Source organism: Podarcis melisellensis (genome assembly GCF_964234715.1).
Source record: "Podarcis melisellensis genome assembly, chromosome: 14".
Taxonomy (NCBI): Eukaryota; Metazoa; Chordata; class Lepidosauria; order Squamata; family Lacertidae; genus Podarcis; species Podarcis melisellensis.
In genome coordinates, this window is record NC_138546.1 from 36,372,447 (window position 1) to 36,382,326 (window position 9,880).

Below are 9,880 nucleotides of genomic sequence, written 5' to 3' on the forward strand. Positions count from 1 at the left end.
ACAGCGGTACCTCGGGTTAAGAACTTAATTCGTTCTGGAGGTCCATTCTTAACCTGAGGTACCACTTTAGCTAATGGGGCCTCCCATTGCTGCCATGCAATTTCTGTTCTCATCCTGAAGCAAAGTTCTTAACCCAAGGTACTACTTCTGCGTTAGTGGCATCTGTAACCCGAAGCGTCTGTAACCCAAGGTACCACTGTACAAGAAGAATCATGTTTCCCTTTCATTTTCTTTTATCATCCAGGATATGCTGCCTATTCCAGGAGATCCAACCCAAGGGACCGGCAATTACAACATTGAAGATTTTGCTGATTTGGGAATGTTTCCTCCATTTTCTGAGTAAATTTTACCTAGCCAGATAACCTCTGCAAAGGACATTCTGGGAAAGGAAATCAGCATACCAGGGTAGTATGAGATCCGCTTTCCCTGTGTTAACATTATCATAGAAGCTATAAAACAAGAAACGCCCCCTTCTCGTACTTCAGATAATCACTTGCGCTCCTTCCAAGTGTTGACCATGCAAGTTCTAATGAAATAACCTAACGCCACCTGGTTGGCATTCGCCGCGAGGATTCATTTTGTATTTCATTCCCATTTGTGGTAGGGTTTTGAGCTTGGGTGGGGCGGGTGGTGGGGATGAGCAGGGAGGCGCTTTGATTTTTAACTTTCTCTCGGCTCTTAATATTTGAATGTGAACCATTTCTAACTTCCCTCCTTAGAGAAAGCTGCTTGTGTGAACAGATAATGAAATAAACACTCCAGTCCTCTGCTGGCTACTTGAAGATAAGACTTCTAGTTGTGAGACTCCCTAGCTGTGACTCATAGACCACGGGGGGTCAGAGAGCTCCATTCTGGTGGTTCTTGGAAAGGTAGCAGAACAGCTGAGAGTGTCTGTACATGGTTGTGCAAATGGTCCCCTCACCCCATGACAACAGAGATTGAAGCCATTTTGATCCTTTCTATGGTCATTTTAGGCCAATTTGAATGTAAGGTTGTGTAACTATAACCTAGTCCTTTCTGGCAGGAGATTCCAGCGCCTTTCCTATCTCATTTTAACACAGCTAGGCTTGAATGTATGTACATTTTAGTACTATCTGTATATCTGGTGTTGTACAAACTGGATCTTGAGTTTTGGATTTGTTATTTTACCATATACAAGGGAAGTCTGTGAGAAGGGACAAATGTACCTGAAGAGGGTAGCAATATATTTGGAGGTCTTACAGTCCAAGCTTAAGGGGACAGGTTGCACATGTATTTCATTTTGAAATCCCTATATGCCCATTGGGGCTCTGCACACCACTCCATCGGCTATATAAATTAATGTGGCTTTGGCAATCTACGGTTTCATCTGCTTGTAACACACAGCCAAACCATTATGATAACATTTCTGTGCAGTGCTCCTTTGCACCCTACAGCTGGATTGTGACCATAATACTGCTTGAAAGTGGTTTAGAAAACAAACAAAACATGTGGGTTGTTGTTGTTTTTTAAGCTCAGCAAGAAATTGGCAAGCAACCTTGCAGCAATAGCTCTAGTCAGCAGCTGTGTGGGCCATTGGTTTCTGGAAAGGGGCAAGTTCTGATGTGGAGCCTAACTTGCTTCCTAGCCATCTTTAGCTAACAAAATGGTGGTGGTGGTGCTTCTGTGGAAGAGGCTAGTTCAAAATGCTTATCAAATGGAAGGTGGAAAGACATGTTAACTCTGTGCTTGGAGCTGCTGTCAGATCTCCCACTTGCAACTGTTGGAATCAAATTTCACCCCCAGCCCTGCTCAGCTGTGATGTGTAGGATCAGTTATCAATGGCTATGAGGTCATATTGTGGAATGCTTTCCTGCCCATCATTGGCCACTGCTGGCTGGGGCAGAGAAAGGCAGCAGCATTCCAATAAAGGGATTAGCCATTTTGTTTGAATTTTAATGAGAAACCACCTAATTCATGCTTTCTGTACCATTAAGCCTGCCAAAACACAACTATCCATTGGAATTCACACTTCTCTGAATTTTGCAATGGAGTTTCTCCAGACAGAAAATGCGTACCAAAGTGCGTAAATTGGAAGAAAGTGTGCATAAAAAAATGCATGCATTAGTGAAAATGACACATAAGCATGCAGTTTTTTAAAGGCAAATTGCAATAATTTGTATATTGGTCAAAAATGCACATAGAAATGTGTATATTAGGAAAAATTAACACTAAAATGCTGACAAATTTTAATGAGGATTCCCTCCCCCTCCCCCATTGCAAATTGCTGGAGAAATGAACTTAAGAGCGGGGGGGGGGGGAGAAACTTGGAGAACCAGAAATTGACAAATTCATCCAACTCTACAAAATGGGCCTGATATGCCTGGTGCAGCAGTACCATTTTCAACAGAAGTCTCACCTTGAGTGTAACATGTAGTTCCACCTATAATTTAAATCATCCGTTTCCATATTTTTCTTTCTTTGCATTAAAGCACAGTATGTAATTATAGGTACCTCTTAACAAGTCTACTAGTTAAGCTTCTAGTTCATTTCTGGCGCAGTGTTAACTACCATGTTCGATTTCTCCTATTACCTCAATGTGCATTTTTACACACTGGACAGCATTCAACTAAATAGTTGCACTAGCTCAAGGATGAACACTAGTGCAGTGGGATTTTTTTCTCCTCTCATCCCCCCATGCCATCCCCAAATCTGCTCTGAAGGGTTGGAGAAAACCCCAGAACAGATTTAGGGAGCCCAGCAGGAGGAGAGAACATTCCATTGTGCGAGAAGAAATCCTTCTGCTAGTGGAACATTTTGCATAGCGCTACATAGAATACAACTCTGTATCCTTGTTTTTCCTCTCCCTTCCAAAAGTTAGTCGGTCATGCAGCCATCAATGCCTTATCAATGTCATACTGTCCGATTTGTAGCCTCGCAAGATGGGCAATGGACAGATGTGTTTGAGAGTTGTCGAGTTTGTTTTTTTGGCTGTGTTCAACTTAGAAATCAAGAAGCAAGGCTGGCCCTTAGCTCTATAGGCTGGGGAGGGGGCAGAAGGTGTTGCTAAATATGGGTAGGCAAAGGGTAGAATGGTAATGTTTTGCTATAAATATGGGAGCAAAAGATGAGCTAAATTGTCAAACCTGTTTTTCTGGATTAACAACTGCATGGACACAGGCCATTCTGCTTATAGTAACTCCTGGCATGATCCAGCCAAAGTTAAGCACTTTTCATACTACAGTGGTACCTCTGGTTACGTACTTAATTCGTTCTGGACGTCCGTTCTTAACCTGAAACTGTTCTTAACCTGAAGCACCACTTTAGCTAATGGGGCCTCCCGCTGCCACTGCACTGCTGGAGCACGATTTTTGTTCTCATCCTGAAGCAAAGCTCTTAACCCGAGGTACTATTTCTGGGTTAGCGGAGTCTGTAACCTGAAGCGTATGTAACCCGAGGTACCACTGTAGTGAACCCAATCCAGCACTAAAGCCCCACTGATTCAATGGGAAAGAGTGGCAAGCAAATACTTAGTTAGAGCATCCCATTAGCGCTATCTAAGTATATCCAACCCATGTATCAGTTGCGGTCAGCTGATCATGCCCTGCTTGAGTTGTCCACATGACAAGCAGTTAAAACTGCAACAGTGCAAAGGAGGCATTTTGCTAAAGTGGCCTCAAGGCTTGCAGACAGCATGCTTTTAAATATGATGTGCTGTTTTTGGGCAAGGATTTGTTTGGTTGAGGACTACATCTGTAATTATTATTTGCTGCTGTTGCATTAAATTGTTATTATCATACACTGCTTTGAACATTGGGAAAGTGCCCTCTAAGTATATTGACTAAATGTATTTGCTGGTCTGATCACATCCTGTCATGTGACCAGCGCAGAGATCTGACAAGCCAACAAACCCAAGATTCTGACAGGCTCTGACTTCCATGACTTGCCTCATCCTTCTCTTGACTCCACCCCTTGGTCTGCCCATTCATCCCGAGACATTGGTTTCTACCATGGCTCAGCCCTTGATCCTTCATTTCTGCCTGTGGGGAGGGCAGAATTCAACACAGTTCATATTTAAAGGTGGACATAGCTAATTCACACTTTCTGAAAATACGCAAAACAAACCACAGGCATCCTATGAAATTCACGTCTCCAATTTTGTGGTGCAGTTCCCCAAACAAATAGTGCGTACAGAAATGCATATGCCAGGGTAAAGTAGGCATAGAATAGAGTTACTTCAAAATTCCTTATATTAAAGAAAATTGCTTTGCAAAAATAAAAGTGTGTACGTGTATGTTATGAAATTTCATCACAATTTCAGTGCAAGTTTCTCCTAAGGACTTTTTAAAACAAAGAATTTTCAAACTGAAACTCAATCTGCGCTGATTTTGAGATAGGAAAAATGAGAACCTGAGTGAAACCAAAATGGACAGATTCTTCCAACTGTAGCTCAGGCCCTTTTCTAGGTGGGAGCAAGGAGGAAACGTTTTTCGAACACCAAGCATTATTTTCCCACTGAAAACAATGTTCTTAACTATGGCAAGATCATCCTCATTGACCTCAGCAGGGAAGAGGTAAGCAGGCGTTTGGAACTCTCTTTCATTTAAAACTGAAAGTGCTCAGTTCAGAGCTTCAGATTATGTGCCATACCTTTGCCCCTTAAAAATATATGCCAATGGTGGGTGGGTGTGCGTGTTTTAATTGACTTTTTCTACCATTTGCATCCGTATCTGTTAGAGCCATTTGCTGTCAATGTGGAACTGTGTTGTGGATAAAACTGTATTTTGTACTTCTAAGTGTTCTGTATAGCAAAACCAGTTTTGTGTGTCTGTATAATTAATAACCTGCCTTTTAAATTTTCATTAAAATAATAAAGCATCACAAGCTGTTGTTAACTGCTGCTGTCGTGTAACGCAGGGGTGGAGAATCTCCGTCCTGAGAGCCTAACACAACCGTCAAGCCAGCCCACAGGTCTCTTTCCCAGGCCACATTCCCTGACAGTCTTGCTTCCTACACTCCTCGAGTGCTTTTGTGGGGCTGGACAGTGCCCTTGAAATGTGACGATGCCCCTTTGCTTGCCTGGACGGAGTGTGGAGAGAGGTGGGCGTGGTGTAGGAATTTCCGACTTTCACATGGCTGGAATGTAGCCAACTGTACAAAGGTAAGACTCGCATCTATTGATCTACCCATTTTTGCCCACCTACCACTGTCATGTGATTCCCAGAAGGCTCCCTGTGAAGTCCCTCAGACTGTATGTTCTCCTACACCTGAGAATATCATAAGAGCCTGCTGGATCAGGCCAAACTATCACGTAGTCCAGCATTCTGCTCTCACAGTGGTCATCCAGATGCCTAGGGGAACCCTGCAAGCAGGACCTGAACACAGGAGCCTTTTCCATGTATGTGGCCTCCAGCAACTGGTTTTCAGAACCATTACTGCCTCCAACTACGGAGGCAGATTGTGGACATCAAGAGCCTTTTCCTCCATTAGTTTCTCTAATCTTTGAAAACCATCTATGTGGTCATCACTCCTCAGGAGTGAGTTCCATTCATGTGCTGCATGAATAAGTACCGTATTTTCCGTTCCATACGACACACTTTTTTCCTCCTAAAAAGTAAGGGGAAATGTCTTTGCGTCTTTCGGAGCGAATGTGTGGTCGATAGCTGGCTTCCTTTCCGGCCCCGCCCTCTTGCCCAGGCCTCCATTGTTGAATGTTCTGTTTGTTTCCCCAGCAACATGTGACTGGCTGATTATCTGTCTGGAAACTATAGAAATGGCTCCCTTTCCTTTCCTAAAGAAGCTGCAGAACTGTGAGTTGAAGCCAAAAAAACCAAGGCTTTTCCCCTTTGTAAAAGAAGCTGCACAACTGTGAGCTGATCCCTCCAAAAACAGGGCTTTTCCCCTTTCCTCCTCTGAAAACTAGGTGCATCTTATGGTCAGGTGCATCTTATGGAGCGAAAAATACTGCACTTTTTATCTACCCTGAATCTTCCAGCATTCAGCTTCATTGCATGTCCACAAAGGTCTAGTGTTACAAGAGGGAATTTTTTCCTCTCTCCACTTTCTTCTCGGCCCTGCATAATTTTACAAGCTATCATGTCGCCTCTCCATAAAGTTATGGACACCACCTCTACACGGTGTTGTGAATGTTCTTGATTCCAATGCAAAGAAATTGATCTTTGGGTTGTATCCATCTACATTGTACTCAGAGTAGACCCACTAAACTCCACTGGCACAAGTTCCATCATTTTAGTTAATTTTAATGGGTGTACTCTGAACAGGGCTAGAAACCCTTTAATTTTATTGACTGAGCAACCTAGGTTGCAGTCTCAAATATGCTTACTAGCATGGCCCACTGATCTTGGTGAGATCTACCTCCAAGTAAAAAATGCTATTCCGTAATTTGCTTGTGATTTTTTTTAATTCTACATTTCACATTTTTTTGAGCAACTGCCTCAGAGGCTGGGTGGCATGGGTAAGTTTATGTGTGTTTCCCAAAGGCTAATAAACGGCAAAAGCAGCATTAAAAGATGGAAATCGGAGCAGGAACTCACTCACCAATCTCAAAATACAGCACGGGGGAGGGCGGTGTCCCACTGAAGGAATATATATAATAGAGGAGAGGGCAAGGTGTAATGTATATGAGTAGGGAAGAAATTGAAACACACAAATGTTGTTAAAAGTAGCATCAGATTTTGCAGCGACAGCTAATCCAAAATGATCATTGTGGTGGAAGTAGAATTGCCTCTTAATGGCTCTCATGACCACCCTATGATTTAAGGGAGGCAATAAAACACGGTCACATCACATCCCTTTAGCCTTAGAAGACCTTCAACTTACCTTGCTTTGACCTAAATGCTGTGCATCCATTGCACTGAGTGCTGCAGTGTTTGCCAAATATACCGTGGACATCTCTTCCAATTAATGAAATATAGCTGTCCTACATTCATCTGCCCTGACCAGAACATGCCACCTGTGTCATTTCATGCCAGCTGTGTTTCCCTGGAAGATGTGCATGGTTTGTCTTTTCATAGCTGGAACCAGGGCTCATTCAATACAATTTGCTGGCCAAAGGAGGAGATGGCATTCGCTCCCCAAATTCCACATACAAAAGCCATCCAGATTGACAATTGAATCTTGCTTTGACACTGGTGGCAGGCAAGTATCTTCCAGGTGCTGGTGGTTATAAATGCTGCCCAGAGATAAACAATTGTTACACATCAACTCAATATCTACATCCGTGTGACATTCCAGGGATTCCAGACGCTTACCTGGGGTTCATGTTTCCTCCTGGAAATGAGGCACAGTGGAGATAGTGATGCCTTTATCATATATGGTTTATTTACACATATATACAGCCCGAGTCTACAATGGAGAGGTTCCTAGCATTGCACTCCAAAAGCGTCTCTTGATTCTCCCATAGGTGCTGCTGCCTTGGATCCAAAACAGAAATCAGCCATGCTCTCTGTCTCTTTTTTTACAGCCTGCTTGTGCTGGTCCGGGGGGGGGGGGAGGTTACCGTGGGGCGAGGTCCAGGACCTGAGTGGAGGGTCGGCAGACAGTCCTCCACGGGCGAAGCGGGAGACGGGGACGCCTGTGCAGGCTGGGATTCCTCCGGTTCAGCCTCTGAATCGGATTACCAGGCCATCACACTGCTACAGGTTTTGCCAGTACATCACTGCCAACTGTTGTCCCAAAAACTCTGTCCTTCTGTCCCCTTCTGACTACCTATCTGGGACGCGGGTGGTGCTGTGGTCTAAACCACAGAGCCTAGGACTTGCTGATCCCCGCGACGGGGTGAGCTCCCATTGCTCCGTTCCAGCTCCTGCCCACCTAGCAGTTCGAAAGCACGTCAAAGTGCAAGTAGATAAATAGGTACCACTGCAGCGGGAAGGTAAACGGCGTTTCTGTGCGCTGTTCTGGTTTGCCAGAAATGGCTTAGTCATGCTGGCCACATGACCCGGAAGCTGTTTGCAGACAAATGCCGGCTCCCTCGGCCTATAAAGCGAGATGAGCGCACAACCCCAGAGTCATCCACGACTGGACCTGGTCACATGGCCAGCATGACTAATAGAAATACTTCATTGTCACTGTACCACTTGTTTACCGTGAGATTAAATGAGCCCCCCCCCCATTTCTCAGTGCTTGTTACACTCTGTGTGCAGAGTGTGTACAACCACCAACCCCGAACGTCAGGTGCAATCTTGCTGTCTTCCATTCAGCAGCCTCAAGGCCTACAGTAGAAACTGTTCTTTAACCTGTTGGTGCAGCTTATCATGCTTCTATATCTCCTGAGGGCAGGAGATTAAAAAGGTGCTGGCCAGGGTGTGAGTAATCCCTGAGAATGTTCCTCCCTCTTCTGAGGAAACGGCCTCCTGCGATAACATCTAGCGGACTCAGACGACAGCCCATGATATCATGTGCTGTCTTCACCACCCTCTGTAGGGACTTTCTGTCCATGGCTGTCAAACCAGCGTACCACACCGTAATACAGTATGAGAGAACACTTTCTATTGTGGACCGATAGAAGGAAATCATCAGTTGCTGTCTAATATTGTTCTTTCGCAAGACCTTAAGGAAATGAAGTGTCTGTTGGGCCTTCCTAACCACCTGGGCTGTATTGACCTTCTAAGTAAGGTCTTCACTAAGATAGACTCCCAGGAATTTAAAGGAAGAGACTCTCTCCACACAGCCCCCCCCCCCGATATACAACGGGGCTAGCTCCCCTCTTCCTCTGAAAGTTCAACACCATCTCCTTTGTCTTGCCAATGTTTAGGTGCAGATTTTTCTCTGAGCACTGTGTGGATACCTTTTGAAACTCCCCCCTGTACACAGATTCGTCTCCGCCTGTAATTAAACCCATTATGGTGGTGCCATCAGCAAACTTAATAATTGTAGTAGATGGGTCAGGTGAAATGCAATCATATGTACACAACGAATACAGGTATGGACTTAGCATGCATCCCTGTGGAGTGCCAGTGCTGAGCTTCAGGGAGGTAGATGTAACAGGCCCAGTCCTCACTATTTGTGTCCGATCTCTCAGAAAGTCTTTAATCCAATAACAGATGTTAGAGGAAAGGTTCAGGTCCCTTAACTTTCTGATGAGAATGTCCGGAAGGATGGTATTGAAAGCTGGGCTATAATCAATAAACAGCATTCTGACATAGTTCCCTGGTCTCTCTAGATGACTCACTGCAAGGTGAAAAGCTGTAGCAATGGCATCATCTGTTGACCTGTTTCTCCTATAGGTGCACTGGTGTTTATCAAAGTCCGGTGGAAAACATGTTCTGAGGTGTTGAAGGATCAATCTGTCGAAGCATTTCATCACTGCAGATGTTAATGCAATGGGTCTATAGTCTACAGTCATTTAGGCAGTTAATTGCTGTTTTCTTTGGGACTGGGATAATGGTGGCTGCTTTCAAACATGATGGAACACAAGTGGTTTGCAGAGAGATGTCAAAAATCCTCATCAAGACCCCTGCTAATTGATCGGCACAATTTTTTACCACTATTCCCAGCACCCCATCTGGGATTCACTGCCCACAATGCAGCTTTCACTTGATGGTCATATAAAACAAGTGGCTGTGAGTTTGTAGGCTGGCAGACAGGAACTGAGATATCTGCTCTTTTTGCCTCACAGCAGGCGAAATAGATGTTCAGCACTTCTGGTGCAACAGAACACCATGACAGAAACCAGAGCGCACGGAAACAGCATTTACCTTCCTGCCGCAGCGGTACCTATTTATCTACTTGCTCTGGTGTGCTTTCAAACTGCTAGATTGGCAGGAGCTGGGACAGAGCAACGGGAGCTCACCCTGTTGCGGGGATTTGAACTGCCGACCTTCTGATCGGCAAACCCAAGAGGCTCAGTGGTTTAGACCACAGCGCCACCCGTGTCCTGTTAACGACTGCCATTCTCAGG

The 9,880-nt window shown here is 44.6% G+C and overlaps 1 protein-coding gene across 4 annotated transcripts in view; it reads left to right on the plus strand.

Annotated features, from left to right (window-relative positions):
* ARNT2 (aryl hydrocarbon receptor nuclear translocator 2) overlaps nucleotides 1–4,840 on the plus strand; it is a 146,595-nt gene extending 141,755 nt beyond the window's left edge. For all 4 annotated transcript variants that reach the window (XM_081888541.1, XM_081888542.1, XM_081888544.1 and 1 more), the window contains exon 19: nucleotides 245–4,840. In XM_081888541.1, the coding sequence (XP_081744667.1) occupies nucleotides 245–343 (99 nt within the window). In that variant the 3' untranslated portion in view covers nucleotides 344–4,840. The remainder of the gene's footprint in view (nucleotides 1–244) is intronic.
* Nucleotides 4,841–9,880: the final 5,040 nt, after the last annotated feature.